Source organism: Pelodiscus sinensis, chromosome 8, assembly GCF_052426305.1.
Source record: "Pelodiscus sinensis isolate ZL-2025 chromosome 8, ASM5242630v1, whole genome shotgun sequence".
NCBI classification, from domain to species: Eukaryota; Metazoa; Chordata; order Testudines; family Trionychidae; genus Pelodiscus; species Pelodiscus sinensis.
Window position 1 is genome coordinate 74,974,352 of NC_143059.1, and position 21,220 is coordinate 74,995,571.

Genomic DNA, 21,220 nt, shown 5'->3' on the forward strand with positions numbered 1-21,220 from the left:
GCTACGACTAACCAATCGATACGCAGTGGCGCGCGCTCCCCGCCCGGCCAGGAAGGCGGGTCCCCGCTGGGCAGGCAGCAGGGGGCGGGGCGGGGCGGGGCGCCCTGCTGGCGGCAGCGCACCAGGCTCGGCGCAGCGCTGCGCTCGGCCTGCCCGAAGGGGACTCTGCACGCCACGTACATGTGCAAATCGCCGGTCCCATCCAGCGCCGCGCCTCAGGCTGTCTTGTGCCAGGCCTATGGCGGGGGCTCAGGGCAGGGGAGTCTGGAGGTGCAAGAGTTCGGGGACGTGGGCGTATGAGGGATTCAGGGCAGCGGGTTCCGGGGTAGGGTGGGGTTGGGATTCAGGGCAGCGGGTTCCGGTGTAGGGTGGGGTTGGGATTCAGGGCAGCCGGTTCCGGGGTAGGGCGGGGTTGGGATTCGGGGCAGTGGGTTCCGGGGTAGGGCGGGGTTGGGATTCGGGGCAGCGGGTTCCGGGGTAGGGCGGGGTTGGGATTCGGGGCAGCGGGTTCCGGGGTAGGGCGGGGTTGGGATTCGGGGCAGCGGGTTCCGGGGTAGGGCGGGGTTGGGATTCGGGGCAGCGGGTTCCGGGGTAGGGCGGGGTTGGGATTCGGGGCAGCGGGTTCCGGGGTAGGGCGGGGTTGGGATTCGGGGCAGCGGGTTCCGGGGTAGGGCGGGGTTGGGATTCGGGGCAGCGGGTTCCGGGGTAGGGCGGGGTTGGGATTCGGGGCAGCGGGTTCCGGGGTAGGGCGGGGTTGGGATTCGGGGCAGCGGGTTCCGGGGTAGGGCGGGGTTGGGATTCGGGGCAGCGGGTTCCGGGGTAGGGCGGGGTTGGGATTCGGGGCAGCGGGTTCCGGGGTAGGGCGGGGTTGGGATTCGGGGCAGCGGGTTCCGGGGTAGGGCGGGGTTGGGATTCGGGGCAGCGGGTTCCGGGGTAGGGCGGGGTTGGGATTCGGGGCAGCGGGTTCCGGGGTAGGGCGGGGTTGGGATTCGGGGCAGCGGGTTCCGGGGTAGGGCGGGGTTGGGATTCGGGGCAGCGGGTTCCGGGGTAGGGCGGGGTTGGGATTCGGGGCAGCGGGTTCCGGGGTAGGGCGGGGTTGGGATTCGGGGCAGCGGGTTCCGGGGTAGGGCGGGGTTGGGATTCGGGGCAGCGGGTTCCGGGGTAGGGCGGGGTTGGGATTCGGGGCAGCGGGTTCCGGTGTAGGGCGGGGTTGGGATTCGGGGCAGCGGGTTCCGGTGTAGGGCGGGGTTGGGATTCGGGGCAGCGGGTTCCGGTGTAGGGCGGGGTTGGGATTCGGGGCAGCGGGTTCCGGTGTAGGGCGGGGTTGGGATTCGGGGCAGCGGGTTCCGGTGTAGGGCGGGGTTGGGATTCGGGGCAGCGGGTTCCGGTGTAGGGCGGGGTTGGGATTCGGGGCAGCGGGTTCCGGTGTAGGGCGGGGTTGGGATTCGGGGCAGCGGGTTCCGGGGTAGGGCGGGGTTGGGATTCGGGGCAGCGGGTTCCGGGGTAGGGCGGGGTTGGGATTCGGGGCAGCGGGTTCCGGGGTAGGGCGGGGTTGGGATTCGGGGCAGCGGGTTCCGGGGTAGGGCGGGGTTGGGATTCGGGGCAGCGGGTTCCGGGGTAGGGCGGGGTTGGGATTCGGGGCAGCGGGTTCCGGGGTAGGGCGGGGCTGGGATTCGGGGCAGCGGGTTCCGGTGTAGGGTGGGGCGGGGATTCGGGGCAGCGGGTTCCGGTGTAGGGTGGGGTGGGGATTCGGGGCAGCGGGTTCCGGTGTAGGGTGGGGTGGGGATTCGGGGCAGCGGGTTCCGGTGTAGGGTGGGGTGGGGATTCGGGGCAGCGGGTTCCGGTGTAGGGTGGGGTTGGGATTCGGGGCAGCGGGTTCCGGTGTAGGGTGGGGTTGGGATTCGGGGCAGTGGGTTCCGGGGTAGGGTGGGGTTGGGATTCGGGGCAGTGGGTTCCGGGGTAGGGTGGGGTTGGGATTCGGGGCAGTGGGTTCCGGTGTAGGGTGGGGTTGGGATTCAGGGCAGTGGGTTCCGGTGTAGGGTGGGGCTGGGATTCAGGGCAGTGGGTTCCGGGGTAGGGTGGGGTTGGGATTCAGGGCAGTGGGTTCCGGGGTAGGGTGGGGTTGGGATTCAGGGCAGTGGGTTCCGGGGTAGGGTGGGGTTGGGATTCAGGGCAGTGGGTTCCGGGGTAGGGTGGGGTTGGGATTCAGGGCAGTGGGTTCCGGTGTAGGGTGGGGTTGGGATTCGGGGCAGCGGGTTCCGGTGTAGGGTGGGGTTGGGATTCGGGGCAGCGGGTTCCGGTGTAGGGTGGGGTTGGGATTCGGGGCAGCGGGTTCCGGTGTAGGGTGGGGTTGGGATTCGGGGCAGCGGGTTCCGGTGTAGGGTGGGGTTGGGATTCGGGGCAGCGGGTTCCGGTGTAGGGTGGGGTTGGGATTCGGGGCAGCGGGTTCCGGTGTAGGGCGGGGTTGGGATTCGGGGCAGCGGGTTCCGGGGTAGGGCGGGGTTGGGATTCGGGGCAGCGGGTTCCGGGGTAGGGCGGGGTTGGGATTCGGGGCAGCGGGTTCCGGTGTAGGGCGGGGCTGGGATTCGGGGCAGCGGGTTCCGGTGTAGGGCGGGGCTGGGATTCGGGGCAGCGGGTTCCGGTGTAGGGTGGGGTGGGGATTCGGGGCAGCGGGTTCCGGTGTAGGGTGGGGTGGGGATTCGGGGCAGCGGGTTCCGGTGTAGGGTGGGGTGGGGATTCGGGGCAGCGGGTTCCGGTGTAGGGTGGGGTGGGGATTCGGGGCAGCGGGTTCCGGTGTAGGGTGGGGTGGGGATTCGGGGCAGCGGGTTCCGGTGTAGGGTGGGGTGGGGATTCGGGGCAGCGGGTTCCGGTGTAGGGTGGGGTTGGGATTCAGGGCAGCGGGTTCCGGTGTAGGGTGGGGTTGGGATTCAGGGCAGCGGGTTCCGGTGTAGGGTGGGGTTGGGATTCAGGGCAGTGGGTTCCGGGGTAGGGTGGGGTTGGGATTCAGGGCAGTGGGTTCCGGTGTAGGGTGGGGCTGGGATTCAGGGCAGTGGGTTCCGGTGTAGGGTGGGGCTGGGATTCAGGGCAGTGGGTTCCGGTGTAGGGTGGGGTTGGGATTCAGGGCAGTGGGTTCCGGTGTAGGGTGGGGTTGGGATTCAGGGCAGTGGGTTCCGGTGTAGGGTGGGGCTGGGATTCAGGGCAGTGGGTTCCGGGGTAGGGTGGGGTTGGGATTCAGGGCAGTGGGTTCCGGGGTAGGGTGGGGTTGGGATTCAGGGCAGTGGGTTCCGGGGTAGGGTGGGGTTGGGATTCAGGGCAGTGGGTTCCGGTGTAGGGTGGGGTGGGGATTCAGGGCAGCGGGTTCCGGTGTAGGGTGGGGTTGGGATTCAGGGCAGCGGGTTCCGGTGTAGGGTGGGGTTGGGATTCGGGGCAGCGGGTTCCGGTGTAGGGTGGGGTTGGGATTCGGGGCAGTGGGTTCCGGGGTAGGGTGGGGTTGGGATTCAGGGCAGTGGGTTCCGGTGTAGGGTGGGGCTGGGATTCAGGGCAGTGGGTTCCGGTGTAGGGTGGGGCTGGGATTCAGGGCAGTGGGTTCCGGTGTAGGGTGGGGTTGGGATTCAGGGCAGTGGGTTCCGGTGTAGGGTGGGGTTGGGATTCAGGGCAGTGGGTTCCGGGGTAGGGTGGGGTTGGGATTCAGGGCAGTGGGTTCCGGGGTAGGGTGGGGTTGGGATTCGGGGCAGTGGGTTCCGGGGTAGGGTGGGGTTGGGATTCGGGGCAGTGGGTTCCGGTGTAGGGTGGGGTTGGGATTCGGGGCAGTGGGTTCCGGTGTAGGGTGGGGTTGGGATTCGGGGCAGTGGGTTCCGGTGTAGGGTGGGGTTGGGATTCGGGGCAGTGGGTTCCGGTGTAGGGTGGGGTTGGGATTCGGGGCAGTGGGTTCCGGTGTAGGGTGGGGTTGGGATTCGGGGCAGTGGGTTCCGGTGTAGGGTGGGGTTGGGATTCGGGGCAGTGGGTTCCGGTGTAGGGTGGGGTTGGGATTCGGGGCAGTGGGTTCCGGTGTAGGGTGGGGTTGGGATTCGGGGCAGTGGGTTCCGGTGTAGGGCGGGGTTGGGATTCGGGGCAGTGGGTTCCGGTGTAGGGCGGGGTTGGGATTCGGGGCAGTGGGTTCCGGTGTAGGGCGGGGTTGGGATTCGGGGCAGTGGGTTCCGGTGTAGGGCGGGGTTGGGATTCGGGGCAGTGGGTTCCGGTGTAGGGTGGGGTTGGGATTCGGGGCAGTGGGTTCCGGTGTAGGGTGGGGTTGGGATTCGGGGCAGTGGGTTCCGGTGTAGGGTGGGGTTGGGATTCAGGGCAGTGGGTTCCGGTGTAGGGTGGGGTTGGGGTCTGGGGGCACACAGGAAGGTTATAATGCTGCAGCCAGATGGGTTTGGGCCCCAATTAGGGGCTTGTTGGCCAGGTTTCATTTTTAAATTAAAACATTATGTTCAACACAAAAGATTTCAACATTGGTTTCACTTATGGCCGGGGTGGGGACCCCCCAAAAAAGATCAGTTGGGGGGGCCACACCCTCACTGATGTGGGACAAACACCTCACTCCCCTGGTGCAAAGAGGGACTGAGGTTCAGGAACTCAGGCCAGATTTACTGTTCTGGGGTTCCATGGCTAGTGGAACGTGGGCCCCTGTATGCTCTGGAATGGGCCAAAAAAGAGGGGTTAAGTATGCAGGATAGGGCTGCCAGTGACTGGGATAGGGAAGGGGCTTCAGGATGTGGGCGGGAGGTGGGATGCAGATGGGGATGAGGTTGCAAGGTCTGGTCAGGAGGGAGGGTTGCAAGCGCAGGCTGGCCAGGGTGTCTGGCCAGGGGAAGGGGACAGGAACAGTTTGGGGGTAGGGTGCCTGGCTAGGGGAAAGGGTTCAGGAGTACACTGGTGTTGTGGGGTCTCAGTAGGGGTGCATGTGAGGGCCAGGGGTGCAGAGCCTGGTCATGAGAGGCAGGGGCAAGGGGGGCACTTGTTTTCACGCTGAACACTGCTCCCACACACTGCAGGCTTTCTCTGCTGCTATTGGAGCATTGCCAGCAGATCTAGAGAAGTTATTATTGTCCTTTATTCAGCACTGGTGAGGTCACATCTGGAGTATTGCATCCAGTTCTGGGCCCCGCACTATAGAAAGAATGTGGACGCATTGGAGCGGGTCCAGCAGAGGGCAACCAAAATTATTAGGCAGCTGGAGCGCATAGAAGAGAAGAGTGAGGGGAGACTTGAGAGCAGCCTTCAGCTTCCTGAAGGGAGGTTCCAAAGAGGATGGACAGAGGCTGTTCTCAATAGTGACGGATGGCAGAACGAGGAGCAATGGTCTCAAGATGCAGTGGGGGAGGTCTAGGTTGGACATTAGGAAAAACTAATTTCCTTGGGATTGGTTCTGCTTTGGGCAGGGGGCTGGACTCGAAGACCTCCTGCGGTCTCTTCCAGCCCTAGAATTCTATGAAGTGCATGTGCATGCTGCTGTTCCCGCAGCCACGGGAGGGGAGCAGCAGTGCACAGCCATTTCTGGCTACCTTGGGGCCTCCTCCCTTTGCCCCCACAGGAAGCCAGCACTGGCACTCTAATCTTGCAGGGGGCTGTGAGGCTGTAGTGCCAGTGCGGGTTCCCTGCTGTGGAGGGAGCAGGGGTGGGGTGGGGAGAGGGCCTGGGCTCAAGCTTCAAAAGAGCTGTCTCTGGCTCCTTAGTGACCCATATTTGGCGCGAGCCATAGGCTGCCGACCCCTGGTCTACCCTGATATTCTGTTGCTATAACTTTGCTGCAAAAACCACTTCTCTTGTCAAGTTGGTTTTTATCTAGTAGCAAAACAGGAGAGTTGTAGGGCATACACCTGACTTCTTTAGACAAAACTCTTTAGTGCAGACAAGAGCTAAGATGCTACAGCACATACAGCTGTCCCCCCAGAGAATGTAGTCCCACCAGCCACTCCTTTACTTCCCAATCCCATGATCCAGGGATCGAGCCAAAGACAAGCATCTTGATAAATTAATTTGTTACAAAGCGTACAATCAAAAGTGCACGTGATCTTACAGTCAAAAATTAGTCCCAGTAAACAGACTAGCAAATGGTCAGTCTAAATTCCTGCTCGCAGAATGCTCCACTCAGAGATCCTTTGTATCCCAGAAAGTCACTCACCACAGAAAAAAACAACCAGCCAGAGCATCAACCTCAGTGCAGTGGGGAAAAGAACTAGACTTCCTTGGAGAGCACAGCTGAAGCCAAGTTATTTTGGGACCCGGCGCAGTTCGTTCATAAGCCACAATGCCATGGTGAGCAGTGCCAGGGAGCCCGACTGGTGAGTGGCAGCCAGAGGAGTTGGGACATACAGGAGAAGGGTGCTGATGCCCAGGCCCACCTGTCAAGAAGCACCCAGGAGTGAGAACAGCAAAAGCAGGAACAGCACAGATGTTTTAAAGCAGCCCTGAGGGGTGCCTGTCGATACATTTCCAGCAATCCCCACATTCCCAGTCACAACCCTCCCCACCAGGAGAAGCTGGGGAGATAAAAATGTCAAACCCCAGACTCCCTGTCCTCACCTAGAGCACAAACTGGATCTGTACAACCTCCCCGCTTAGCTACTGCCACAGGTTCCTGGCCCACTGACTCTGCAGCTCCCCATGTCGGCTCTGGGGAGATAACACTCTTCTGCTGAATGTGTCGCAGCAGCTTAGCAGGAGAGAAGAGGAGCCAATACCTGCATATACGCCACAGCTAGTAAGGAGGCCACAGCCATCTTGGTCCTGCGCGGTAGGGGGATCTTCCGAGAGAGGAGATACAGTGCTGTGACGGCAGTGACTGAGGAGACCCCCTGAGGACAGACACCAGCAGTTATTTGGAGGGCGGGGACAGAGGGAAGGAACCCGACACCACGACCAACATGGGGGCTGGAAGCAGATTGTCACACGCTTGTTTGGTGGCATTTTCCATAGAGCAAAAATGAAGTTTTATGGTGCAACATTAAGCTTCAGATGCCTATTAGCAGCTAGCATCAGACACCACCTATGCCATACTATCAGTGTAGGTGTTCAGTAACACCAGACCCAACCCTGACCATTGTATCTTCCCTTCTGTCTGTGCTCTTAATTGCTGTTCAGTCCAGGACAGTGCTCATGCTAGGAACATTCACATGATCTTGAACAAGCAACTAGCTGAGTTAGAATTTGCACGGAGCTTTGCAGGTGTACAGCATTCTGTGTGAAGGCATTTAAATAAATGGCTCCCTGATTCACAGTATCCAGTTCTTTAAGGATATCCTGAGAACCCTGCGTGAAATAAAATCTGAACACTTTAAGAAGGAGCCTGGCATCTTTATCCCCAATTTATAGACTGGGGAAACTGAGGCACACAAAGGCCAGACTCTCTTCTGTGCCCAACAAGTCCCTTCTGGGTGAAAGAAAGACCAGCACTCCTCCAGCAAGCCAGGGTACCTTGCAGATAAAGAGGAGATTCATGCCAAATAAGAGACCACGTGTCCTCCTTTTGAAGGAAATGAGTTCCCAGGACATCGGAACCATGCCTATGATATTCTAAAGTTCACTCTATTCACTGTGGGACAGTCTGAGAGGGAGCTGTCTGACTTTAAGAGCCCAATGAGGGAAAAGCTATGACAGAATGGCATAGCTCCCCAGAAGAGGCTGGGTGGCACTTACCAATATCCTGTGATTGAACTGCACAGTGGTAGGATTTTCAAAGACGTTCCCCAGCACTGGGGAGAAGGAGAGGAGATCGTCTGGGATCCAGCGCTCCCCCATCTTGGGGAAGGAGTTATACACAAGGCCTGCATCCAGTCCTGCCACAAAGGCACCTGCAATTCCAGAGCGGAGAGCTGAGACCAACACACCAGGGTAGCCTCCAGAGTTAGACAAGTTTGGAGCAGGATTTGAGGACAGGACAGCCTGGTTTTATATTACTTCTCCCAAGGCAACACACTGGTGATCAGACAGTGCTCTGTGCTCCATTACACAGGCTGCCCTGCAGGAGGTGTTCCGCTGGCTCTGTCTGGGACCATCAAGGGCAATTCTAAGGTGCCTATGCATATGAAAAGAGCAAAACCCCCAATGGGACATCAGACTTCTTGGGGATCTGCTGCATTGCATCCTATCAAGACAGCGTCAGGGAAGGGAGGAGGGTACAAAGGAGGCAGACTCCCAATGGGAGAGGCCCTTACCTGAGAGAGCAGTGAGGAAGATAAGACCTGCTGTCCCATGAGCAAATCGTCTCAGGCGGAGGAGCTGATGGGTTTCGGGTAACTGTAAAATACAAATCAGGAAAAGTGTCATAAAAACGAACTTCCCAGGGGCCTAGCAGACTGGGAACTGATGCGCCTGGTGGGATAAGCTGGCTGCCGCAGGCGAGGAACGTTCCCCCAATGCAGAAACAGAGCGAGTCATCTTGTGAATAATCATCTTGCAGACAACTCGTCAACGGGGAAATTCCTGTGACTGAAGAGACACCGATTGCTCCCTTTTTATAGCAAGGGGGCACAACGATCAGTGGTGTGAAGGACAGAGACGTCCGGTAAAGGGAAGTTGTATTAAGGGCAATACTACATCTCTTAGTAAAGACAATAGGCTAGAAGATGATAAAGTGCAGCGGAGGACTGAAGAGAAACAGTTAAATGAAGGCGTCTGTAGTGGGGTAGGCAAGGGAGGGATTAACAGCAGGCCAGAGGGAGCCTGCACAAACTCCCTCCACTCAGAGAGAGACTTCCAGGGAACCAATCAGAGGGCAGCTGGGTCCTGACCAGTGAGGGAAAAGGACTGGCTCCCAGACCTTACCTCAAGCAGCGCTGGGCAGGCTCATAGGAGCTGGAGAGGCGCCCCAACGTGTGGTTTTGATAGAAGGGCCAAGAAGGTGCAAGGGTCCCAGAGAAATGGCCCAGGGAACAGAAGCAGTTTAGGGGAGTGCAGGGTACGATATATATAGTATCACGAGCTTTCATGGGCAAAACCCACTTCCTCAGAGGAGGGAATGAGAGTGATGCATCTGAAGAAGTGGGTTGTGCCCACGAAAGCTCCCGACACTGTATACACGTTTGTTAGTCTCAAGTGCTCCAGGACTATTTGTTTGTGAAGTCATGCAGTCAGAATACAGGTCAGGGGATTGGTCCAGTAGGTGCATTAGAGACCATACTTGGTTGTATTTTATCGTCCACATCAGGCTCAGCAACAGCAGTTCAATAGAGCCGCACTGAGGTGGTTCTTTGCCACCACAACAACTAGCCTTTTATTTACTTGTGAAATCATTAATCCTGCAGAAAATGACTCAACAGTGCCCTATCACTAGATCCAACCCTGATGAAGGACAATCACTTGCTTCCTGAGCCAAGTATTCTGACTCTGAGGATACCCCATGCCTTTTGTTACTTCCTCGTTAATGAAAAAAGGGTGCAAGCCAAAGAACTCAGAACTATCTTCTGTTAGCCACACACGCAAGTAAGTTAGTGCTGGGAGCAAGCTACGGGTGAGGTATCCCTGTCAGTCTGGATGGTCTGGGACACTGAAGGAAATCAACCCCACAGATAAGTCACTCTATACAGCAGAATATTTTGCCGTGTGCTTCTGACTTACCTGTATCCTGGAAAGCAAAGATGTGAGGGCTGAGCTTTTACCTTGCACCTTCCCATGCCTGTAAGTGCCTCATTAAAACACACATTCCAAGAAGCCTAGGAACCTCAGCTATCCATGCATCCCCCAGGTTCTTGCCCCAACATGCATGGACTGCTTACTTTGTGTTGTGGGAGCAGCAGGGAGAGTCCACTCCACAGACTGACACAGTACAAAACTAGAGCAGAGCCTAGATGTGCAGCTAGGCGGTACTGACTGACTCGGGGAATGTCATGAGAATCCGGCTTCTCTTCCAATCCACTCTTCACCATATACCAGCCCAGCAGTCCCTGCCAAAGGACCAAAGAGATAACATGAGAGCTACTGAGGGGCAAAACCAAGTCCCCTTCCATAGCTTCTGTTTGGAGAAAAAAATAACCCATGTGTGTTCACTTCAACATGGTAACGGGCAGGAGACGCTACCTGTCCCAGCACTGACCTCAATCATCATACAGGTGTTAGCTGTACAATAACCATGCTTCCACCACGTACAGCCTTCGCAGACGCTGGCAAAGCTGTTCCCCACTCTGGCACTTTGAGTGCAGAATGTGGAGGCCCACAAGGGACTTTAACAGGTCACAGATTCCCTGGCCTTGGATTGGTATTGCTTCCACCACCTAAATGCAAAAGCCCCTTTGAGAACCCAGGAAGGTGCTTTTGGGAATTCCTTCCTGTGGCGTACCCTCAAGCGCTTTATTCCTCCCTCTGGAAAGTGACTGAAAAACTGTAATTTCTCTTTTTTGCAGTCTTATTCACAGGCACACAGAACCTCCTGCCTCCTAGGGCACAGGAATCAGATCATGGTCTTAAAAAGGGTGATCTTCATTACCAAATAAAACACACTTGGTGAAACATTACTTAGTTGCTATGTGTTACAGAGCAACTGAACAATGATTAACACAGAGAATTGCTTCCCTGGGATTCAGTTTAGAAGTTACAAGGTAAGGGGGCTGCTACATGTGCTCAGCAGAGAGAAGTCCAACAAACTCAAAAAGAAGTTTGTGTCTGTTTAAACATTCCCTCTTCTACTCACATATCCATGGTCTCAAGTAGGGATGTTGGACATGGTTTAATTGAATAATTGTATAACTGCATCACATTACTTGATAGGCCCCTGGGGTGGGGCTGGCAGCCCCTGAAGCTGCCTTTGTATCTGATACAGAGGTGGCAGCACAGGGGAGGCAGCTCCCCAAAGCTGGTGCTTGTGGGGAGCTGGCTTTTAAGCACCTGCCTTCCCCCCCACTGCCCCTGTGGGAGGTAGGAAAGGCGGCTCCATGGAGACGAGAGCTGGCTTACACCCAGGGAGCTGAGTTTTATCAGCTCCCGCCTGCCCCCCACTTGCTTTCTCTGATCCAGAGACAGCAAGGGGTGGGGGTTGGGTAGGCATTAGGATTAACTGATAACCCCAGCCTTATTGGCTAACTGTTTACACGACTATACGCTAACGTCCCTAGGTTCAAGATTTAGTCGTGGATATCACTGGCTACTCCATGCCTTGCTCTCTGGCTCAAATCATGCTCTGGTCACACACGAACAGGAACTCCGGTCATCTGAAGAAGTGGGCTGTGCATGTTTTGTTAGTCTAGAAAGTGCTACCAGACCACTGGTTGTCTTTTCAGGAACAAGGTGGCCACTGTTTCCGATTGTGGGGGTGTTGTTATATTCACTCTTTGGTGTGTGTGTAAGTGTACCTCAGTCCCCCCTCTCCCCCCACAGCACTCTGCATGAGGGGAGAGAGGCTGAGGATGACACACCCCAGATGCGTATTGGGCCCAGACACCTGAGGGTCAGACACAGTGGCCCGGAAGGGAGACAAGGCTAGGCGGGGCTGACTCCAGGCTGGGGGTAGGCCTGTGACAAGAGTCAGTCTCATCTAGGCTAGGATGAGAGAGGAGGCTGAGAGGAGGAAAAGGGGGGTGAGGGGCCCAGGAGCCCCCTCCCAAGAGGAATAAGGCCGCCTGCTCTTGGGGCCTGTGTTAATATCAAGTCTATGCTGCCGTGTCCCTATGAGCCAATAAACCTGTTCTCCCTGCTGGCTGAGAGTCCCATCTGGCTGTGGACGGGGTGGAGGGTCAGGGACCCCCCTGGCACTCCATGGCAGTTCTCTCCCCCCTTTGAGACTGAGCTGAGCGGGGTCACTCTGCCCGTGGCATGGGGGAAGTTCAGATCCCCACTGCCAGGATAAAGCATCGGCCATGACACTGGCACTCCCCTTCGCTTGAGCCCACCACAGCGGCATCTTGCAGGAGCAGGCACCACCTCAGTCGGCTGCTGGACTTTGAGGGGCCGTCCCTGGCTGCCTGCTGCTTGTTCTTCCGCACAGGAACAAGACCCATCCCCTGGCCCCCAGTGAAGCAGGCGCGGGCCCTTCCGCTTCCCTCTGCCCAGGGTCTCTCTGGCCAGGCCCACAAGCTCAGCAAGCCTCTCCCGGAAAGCCAGGATGCCCTCCACCCCCAACTCTCCATCCGGGGAGGCCTCCCCCTCCCAGAAGCAAGCCCAGGGGTCCCCTCCCCCATCAGCACCACAGCTCCAACGGGGAAAACCCAGTGGACCCCGGGGGCATCGCTCTGTGTGCAGACAGCAGGTGGGGCAGGTACTTGTCCCAGTCCTGCAGGTGCTGGTTTATAAAGGTCTTCAGCATCTGCTTCAGTGTCCCATGGAACCTCCCCACCAGTCTGTTGGACTGGAGCCAATACGCCAAGGCCCAGGAGAGCTGGACCTCATGTTCCTACTGTAGGGATAACATATTAATGTATTGAAAATGATTCCCCCAAATGGAAGTGACTCCCCATAATTTGTTCCCCACAGCTTAAAGTGTTTAGATTTATTATTAATTCTTATTCTTATTCTTATTAGTTAAGATTATTAAATGTTTAGATTTATTATTATTGCCCCGTTAGAATATAATGTATTAGGTCATGTAACTTACAACTATTAAGAATATAATCCTATGTAGCCAGAAACAGCCCCCCCTCTGTGCCCCAGGGCATGCTCAAGCTTGTGCAAGGGGGCTGCTTGAAATTGACATTGCAGAGATACATTGTAACAATGCATTGTCAAGCCACTAACTACTATGGGAGCCAAGCCCTGTAATTGACTAAGGACATTGTTACTTAATTGAGCCTGTTCTCTTTAAAACATTGTAACTTTACTCAGCACTCAATGTTTTAAGCAATATCACCCAGAAACTTTTTGTAACTACAACTCTGATATATGTAAAGTTATTATACAAAAATACTGTATGGGAAACATTAATTAGGGAATGTATGTAAGAGAGAGTGCTTGGATGATGAGTGAATGGTTCTGAGAGGTGCCAGCCTGAGAATGCAGCAACAAAGGACTGAAGAAGGCGTCAGGTGCCAGTGCAACCAAAAGGTGCCAAGTGGAGAAAACCAAGTACTGGAGATCCACCCGATGAGATCACTGACGAGCACCTGGCAGCCACCCTGGAGACATCAGCATGATGCAGCAATTTCCATAGACTGGCATAGGAAGAAATTCCTATAAGAACTGGACTAAAAGACTATGGAGTCAGAGTCCAAGGTTCTCCTGCCAGCCCATCAGGAGCTTGAGATGCGCATCTGATCAGGACTTCGCTCCCCACTCCCATCACTTGTGTACAGAATACCTGGCCAGTATTCGGTCACAAGCAACTTCCAGGCTGGGAACTATACACAGAACTTGAATGAATGGATGTATGAATGAATGTTATTTTATATATATATATATATATATATAAGGGTTAAGTAGTGACAGGAATAAGTAGTTAAACAACGTTGTTTGCTTCTATCTTTTCTTTATTTTTTTATTATCATCTTTACAATAAGTGTGTCTTTTGCCTTATCCCCCTCATAAGATCTTGCTTGCTTTTATTTGGTATAACACTACCACAAGCACTGGGGCAGGGCAGATGTGAAGTTGAACCCTTGGTCCGTAAAGACCTCCTCAGGGAGCCCCACCCCACTGAAAATAGCCAGCAGTGCGTCTGTCTCAACAGAGGACAGAGCCACGGTCTCGGGGTGGCGAATAGCGAAATCACCACGATCAGGGTGTATTTCTTCCCCGGACAGGTCGCCTTGCGGAGGGGCCCCTCTAAATCCATCGCCACCTTCTGGAAAAGCTTCTCTATGATGGGCAGGGGTCTCAGAGCAGCTTTCTTCCTATCTCGGGCTTTCCCCTTCCTCTGGGATGAGTCGCAGGACTGCTGCACAGCTGCAAATGTCCCCAGCCAGTAAAAGTTCTGCAGCAGCCTCATCCGTGTGCACCGGATCCCCTTGTGCCCTGAGAATGGCGATCTTTTTGGGGAACCACCAGCTGCCGCTGGACCCCCACGACTCCATTTCTCCTGGGGGGGAGCCATTCCCGGTACAGGAATCCCCTCTCCCATAGGAATCTCTCCCAGCAGCCTCCCCACAGCATGGTGACCATATTTTCTGAACCAAAATGAGGGATACTTTAGGCACACCCCTGTCCCATTAATCATGCCTCTGACCGCCGTTAGCCACACCTCTGGAGGTAACACTTGTGGGTCAAGAGGGACACATGACCAGAAGTAAATGGTGTCATGAGACCTCCTCTAAGAACTTTTCCCACCATCCTCCTACCAAGAGGGATGAGTTTGGCCCCCACCGAACCAGCCTCATGCAACTATCCTGCAATTACATTAACCCAATGTGTGTGACTAACTTGGGGGCAGAGAGGCTGGGGGAAGTGTTCCCTCTAAGAGTTTCCTCCCATGAGCAGAATGAATTGTGTTGTGCACCAGTACTGAGTTCATGTGGCTTGTTTGAATGTGCCACTGTGGCACCCAAGTTATTAATAAATACCTTAAAAACCTCTACCTTTTCCTTCTGCCGCCATGTCTCCTCCCCTTGCTCCATCAGCTCCCCTGGTGCCTGCTGTCCCCCAACCCCTCACCCTCCTCTGCTGTCCTGACTCCTGCCCTTCTCACTGCCCTCAGCCCTCCTGGGACCTGCTCCCTGCACCAGCCCTTCTCCCCGCCCCCCCCCCCCCCCCATGCCCACTCCGATCACGTGAGCTACCCCTCCTCATCCCCTCTAACACCTCCCTCCTCTGGTTCTGGTCTCTCCCCTGCAGGTGTCTGCCCTTCTGCTTCACCTCCAGATTCACATGGAATCTGCACCTTCCCGTACCCCTGCACCCTCCTAGTGCCTCCACCTTCCCTCACTGTCCCTGCCCCCCTTTTTCCCTGATGCCCACCCCCTCACCATCCTCTGCCCCAGTTCCTCTCATGACCCTCTGTGCCTTCACACGACTTGCTCCATCCCCGCCTTGCTCATGCCCATCCCTTCTTTCATCCCTTCTCCCAACACCTCCCCCTCTTCTCACATCACCCTGTCCCCTCCCTCATCCCATTGACACCTCCTCTCCTGACTGCTGGGATGGGACACTGTGCCCCCCGTAGGGTGCCCTCCCCAGGATCAGGGCTGCGAGCCCCTGGCTGGCTCTGGGTAGCAACCAGAGCACTGTGGGGTCCTTCTGGCCAATCCTCAAGGTCTCGGCCCATCAGCACCTCCGCAGGCAGATGCTGCTACAACCACTTCCTTGGGGCTCTCAGTCTCCTATTTCAGATGCACCCAGGCTACAGGCACCTTGAACGGGGTCCCATCTATGCCCCTCAGGGTCACCAGGGCTATTAGCTCAGGCCAGGTCAGCGTCACCTCCCAAGCTGAGGTCTGCCTGCCAGCCCCTGCCCCCGGGGCAGTCTGCTCCTCCTCCAGCCTCAGCCAGTTAACCCTGGGAAGTCTCGGATTGTGGAGCCTGTCCGGGGTTTTGGGGCACTGAGCCTTTGCCCACAGCGATGGCAGGTCAGGTCCCATTGGTCCCCTCGGGCCACCCGGAGGGAGGAGGGGGGTTGCTGACCCCCTCTGTTCTGGACTTGCCCCGTAGGCACTTCCTGCAGTTGTGCAGCCAAGAACCAGTCTCTCAAGGATTCCCTTTCACCCCCGAACGGCTGAGAACTCATAGCCAGCTTCCCTGCGCCGTGGGGGTCCTCCAGCTTCCTGTGCTTCAGCCACAGCCTCAGGTCGGGCGAGCGCTCTTCACAGAACCGTTCTAGGACCATCAGCAGCGCCAGGTCCTCTGCCATCTGGGCTCCGCCCCGAACACCCACTTGCGGAAGTATTGCACCAGGTGCGAGGCTAGGTCTACGTAGGTCTCCTCAGGGCCCTTCTGTGCACCCTGGAACATTTTCCTGTTTGCCTCAGGGGTCAGTCCGAACTTGTGCAGCAGGGCTTGTTTGACCCGTTCGTAGTCCCCCGGCTGCAGCCCCTGCAGCTGGCCGAGCACCCCTGCGGCCTTCTGATCCAGTAAGGGGGTGAACTGCTGGAGCCAGTTGGCTGGGGGGGGACCTGGTGCAGCTCGCAGGCTTGCTTGAAGCAATTAAGGAATCCATCCAGGTCCCCCACGTCTTTACACTGGGACAGCACCAACCTCTCAAAATGACTTGCAGTCCCAGGTCCTCTGGGCTCCTACCCACTCACCGCAGCTGGGGTCCCACTCTCTCTTAGCTCCGCCATGGCCCACTCACGCTGCCGCTATCCCCTAAGGTCCTCGTCATCCTTCACTTGTGCCTCCAATTCCTTTAGCTGTAGCTCCACCTCCAGCTGTTGCAGCTCTGCCGAGAGGGACCCTGCCCGGGACAAACCACTGCTGTTCAAGCACAGCCTGGTGGGCACCATGGTCTCCTGCCCTTTCTCCTGTCTCAGAGCCTGAAACGCTCCCTGGGGCAGTCTGGCTGCTCCTGGCCGGGACAGGATCCAGTCCCCTGGAACGATCACCCTCTTCTGGCTGGGCAGCTAGCTGGGCCTTGGTCAATTTCCCCACGGGCAGGCCTCTCTCCTTGCACAGTGCCACAACGCCTGCCTTCAGAAGTCGGGTGTAGGCTGTCTCCCTGCTGTTCCCCGCAGTGCAGACTCACAGGCCAATGCTGCAGTGCCCCACAATTCCCAGGAAGAACCCTTCAGTGTGCCAGCCTCTTGGAGCATCACTCCCCCCCAGGGGATGTAGAGTCCTCCGCCTTCTGGGGCAACTTCCCAAGATCCTGGGAAACACTCCTTCTCTGAGACCACGCTCGGGTTAAGCTGCCTGCCCCTCGGCTTCCTGCGCTTCTCACTGCCTCCAGCACACCTGGCTCTAGCAAGTCCCCTTCTTTCTACTGTGCCCCAGTCACTTACTGCCAGCTGTGCCATCCATGGGGTGCAATCGAACCACCCTCTGCTACCACTGTCACGGTGTGTCAGGGGACCCCCGACCCTGCACCCCCCCATCTGCAGCCAGCAGGTAGAACAGAAAGGTTTATTGGCTCACAGGGAAGCACAGGATAGATGTTAACACAGGCACCCAGAGCAGGCAGCTTTATTCCTCTTGGGGGTAAGGGGCTCCTGGGTCCCACACCCCCCTTTTCCGGCTCTCAGCCTCCTCTCTCATCCCAGCTCAGAGGAGACTGACTCTTCTCACAGGCCCTACCCACAGCCTGGAGTCAGCCCCGGCTAGCCTTGTCTCCCTTCTGGGCCAGGAGTTGTTATCCTCTGTGTCTGATCCTCAGGTGCCTGGGCCCAATACACATCCGGGGTGAGTCATCCTCAGCCTCTCCCCCCTCATGCAGAGTGCTGCTGGGGGGGGCGGGGGAAGGCACGGCGCCGCTGCAGGCCACGAGCCAGATGCCACAATCTCAACCCACCACTCAAGAAATACTTACAGTTAGGCATCACCTCTACACATCAGCATTCCCCCAGAAGTGCCCAACACCAATGCTACACATCCCAGCAGCTGCAGAACTCCCTTACCTGGAAGCAGACGAGCCCACAGAGGGCAAGGACACGTCCTTTCATTGGGCGGCTAAGCCAGCCTTTTCTCCAAAAGTAGACAGCAGGCAGAATATAGGCCAAACCTACAACCCGGCCCCACATGCGGTGTGAATACTCCATGTACCAGATGAACTTGAACTCTGTCAATGTCATGTCATGATTCAGGCTGTTGGAAAAGGCAGAACAAAAGAATAAACAAGAAACTCCATGGTCTGAAACAGTGGCTCTTCTTCACACTCCCAATTTCACGAGTGATGTTAGAGAACATGTAATTGAATAGTCTGTAACCGCAGCAAATGTGAACAGTTACACAACTATTGGATAGTCCCCGGGGGCGGGGCCAGCAGCCAGTGTGCTCTGGCCCCACTCCCAGGGAGCCCCCTGCCGTCCTGCATTGCTGCCCCACTCTATCAGCCAGCTCCCCTGAGCACCGGCTCCTGTCTGCGCCCCCCCCCCCCCCCCGCCTCGGTAGGAAGAAGTGGGGGTGGTCTGCAGAGCCGGCATATGGGGGGATCCTGCTTGAAAGCTGGCTCCCCACATGTATTGGCTCCTGCTTGCCCACCCCCATCCTTCACGCTGCTGCCTTCTCTGTCCTCTGGCTGGGGGAACAGAAGTGCATGGAGGCTTTTCCCCTGCTCCCACTGGCGGGACTCTCCGACAATGGGAGCAGCAGGAGGCAATGCCTGGGATATGATGCCTGGGAGTGACGGGGGGGGCCTAAAACCAATAAGTGCCGCCTCCCCCCCCCGTTCCTCAACTCAGCTCCCCATCACCCTCATACACCTACTCACAGATACCCCACATCCCCAGCCCACTCCTGCACCTCCCCCCGGCCAGACATTGCATCCTGCTTTGCTCATGAATCCTCCCTCCTGGAGGAACTCTATACCTACCCTTGCTCCTGCATCCTCCTTCCTACCCAGACCCCACTCCCCTCAGCCTGCTCCTGCGCCCAACCTCCTGGCCAGACGCAATCTCCTGCCCGCTCTTGCGTCCCACCCCCCACCCATTTTATCATCATGGGTGATTGGCTGGTAGTGTATGGAATAGGGATGTTAACGATCAGTTATTTTACTAGTCGAGTACTCGATGGAATTTCCTCCTTTGAAATGTACAAGAGCCTCCGCATGCAACCTGGGGCCAGCCGGAAGTCCTGCTGACTCCGGGCTGCACGCAAGTGTGCCAGCTTTGAAGTGTCCAAGAGTACCCAGCGGGGCTCTTGTGCATTTCAAAGCGGAAGCGCAGCAGGGAGCCCGGGGTCAATGGGGGATTCTATCTGAAAAGGCAGCAAGGGGAAAAGAGGGGGAGAAATCGACTAGTTGTCTGACTATCTGATAAGCATTTGCTTATTGGATAGTCAACTAGTCCTTAACACCTTTAATGTGGAAAGGTCTCTGTTGCGTGGGGTGAGCCACAGACAAAAAATTTGAGAACCACTGCCATAGAAAGAGCCTTATACAGCTGACTCATAGCCAGCCTCTGTGACTATAGAGAGAAGTATTCCCTCTCCCATTCCATGCCTTCTGCCTGGAACCTACAGCACTTACATTTTAAATTCTGGAAATTGCTGGTATTTTTGGAACTCAGATTCCCATTCCTGCTGTGTCCGGGGGGGTTTCATTTCCCTTACCAAGTGCCAGTCAACCATGGAGAGCCCAGACTCTGTCAACCTAGGAGGGACAGACACACACCAGTGTGATTCCTTCGGAGCGAGCTGCTTGACCAAAACGAGACGAGTGTTGGCAATATTTCCCGAGATGAACCGGAGCCACTCCTCAGCAGCAAATTATGGTGAGGAAGGACCCTAATATGAACCGGGCCAGAAAAGTTGTCAGACATATTTCCCTAGGCCTGAACTAAGACATTAACTGGATGGCCTATTATAAAACCAGTCTTGCAGGTGTTGCAAGAATGCAGGATCCGGGCATGCCAGAGGAGAGCAGAGAGATGTGGGAAGCGGGAAGGGGATGGGGGACGGGCGGGGAGGGTGGAGGGGCAACATGCGAGGGTGGGACAGACATACAGGGAAGGCGGGACCCGGGCATGGCAGAGAGGAGAGGAGAGGAGGGAGCTGTGGAAGGCGGGCCAGGGCAGAAGAACCAGGGCAGGGACATGGAGGGCAGGAGAGGAGGAGGGGGTGCGCAGGACAGGGGATGACACGAGGGGATTGGGGATGAGGCTGACATACAGGGGAGGCCGGGCTGGGCGTGGGCCTGAGGCGGACACACGGGGGGCGGGGGAGGCCGGGGGGGGGCCCGAGGCGGACACACGGGGGGCGGGGGAGGCCGGGGGGGGGGCCCCGAGGCGGACACACGGGGGGCGGGGGAGGCCGGGGGGGGGGGGCCCGAGGCGGACACACGGGGGGCGGGGGAGGCCGGGGGGGGGGCCCCGAGGCGGACACACGGGGGGCGGGAGAGGCCGGGGGGGGGGGCCCGAGGCGGACACACGGGGGGCGGGAGAGGCCGGGGGGGGGGGTGCCCGAGGCGGACACACGGGGGGCGGGGGAGGCCGGGGGGGGGGCCCGAGGCGGACACACGGGGGGCGGGGGAGGCCGGGGGGGGGGCCCGAGGCGGACACACGGGGGGCGGGGGAGGCCGGGGGGGGGGGCCCAAGGCGGACACACGGGGGGCGGGGGAGGCCGGGGGGGGGGCCCGAGGCGGACACACGGGGGGCGGGGGAGGCCGGGGGGGGGGCCCGAGGCGGACACACGGGGGGCGGGGGAGGCCGGGGGGGGGCCCCGAGGCGGACACACGGGGGGCGGGGGAGGCCGGGGGGGGGGCCCGAGGCGGACACACGGGGGGCGGGGGAGGCCGGGGGGGGGGGGCCCCGAGGCGGACACACGGGGGGCGGGGGAGGCCCGAGGCGGACACACGGGGGGCGGGGGAGGCCGGGGGGGGGGGGCCCGAGGCGGACACACGGGGGGCGGGGGAGGCCGGGGGGGGGGGCCCGAGGCGGACACACGGGGGGCGGGGGAGGCCGGGGGGGGGGGCCCGAGGCGGACACACGGGGGGCGGGGGAGGCCGGGGGGGGGGGCCCGAGGCGGACACACGGGGGGCGGGGGAGGCCGGGGGGGGGGGCCCGAGGCGGACACACGGGGGGCGGGGGAGGCCGGGGGGGGGGGCCCGAGGCGGACACACGGGGGGCGGGGGAGGCCGGGGGGGGGGCCCGAGGCGGACACACGGGGGGCGGGGGAGGCCGGGGGGGGGCCCGAGGCGGACACACGGGGGGCGGGGGAGGCCGGGGGGGGGCCCGAGGCGGACACACGGGGGGGGGAGGCCGGGGGGGCCCGAGGCTGACACACGAGGGCGGGGGAGGCCGGGGGGGGCCCCGAGGCGGACACACGGGGGGGGGGGAGGCTGGGGGGGGCCTGAGGCGGACACACGGGGGGGGGGGGGGGGGCGGGGGGGGCCTGAGGCGGACACACGGGGGGGGGGGGGGCCGGGGGGGCCTGAGGCGGACACACGGGGGGGCCGGGCCGCTCTCACCTGGTCACGCCGCCCAGCACCACGGCCCCGGCCACGGCGCCGCTGCAGGCCACGAGCCAGCGCCCCACGAGCCGCACGGGCGGCGCCCCCGTCGCGACCGCGGCCCCCCATCGGTGCGGGGGCAGGGCGCGGGCCGGGCGGGGGGCGAGCAGCCCGGACACCTCCTGTGCCGGGGTCCCGGGGCCCCCCCGCCGCGGCAGCAGGACCCGGGCGCCCAACAGCCCCGCCCGCAGCATGGCGAGCGCAGCAGGAAATGATCCCTTCACCTCT

General features: G+C 59.1%; 1 protein-coding gene across 2 annotated transcripts; it reads right to left on the bottom strand.

Moving 5' to 3' along the window:
• Nucleotides 1-6,006: 6,006 nt before the first annotated feature.
• Nucleotides 6,007-21,211, bottom strand: COX15 (cytochrome c oxidase assembly factor COX15). Of its 2 annotated transcripts, XM_075934451.2 has the most exons (8): nt 20,951-21,207; nt 19,013-19,135; nt 17,445-17,631; nt 9,759-9,926; nt 8,199-8,280; nt 7,681-7,835; nt 6,726-6,839; nt 6,007-6,386 (listed from the first exon to the last, which is right to left on the bottom strand). In XM_075934451.2, the coding sequence occupies exons 1-8, from the start codon at nt 21,184-21,186 to the stop codon at nt 6,255-6,257; spliced, it is 1,197 nt and encodes a 398-aa protein (XP_075790566.2). In that variant the 5' UTR covers nt 21,187-21,207; the 3' UTR covers nt 6,007-6,254. The 2 variants fall into 2 exon arrangements, with proteins under 2 accessions (XP_075790566.2, XP_075790567.2); XM_075934452.2 differs by lacking the exon at nt 9,759-9,926 and having other exon boundaries at nt 20,951-21,211.
• Nucleotides 21,212-21,220: the final 9 nt, after the last annotated feature.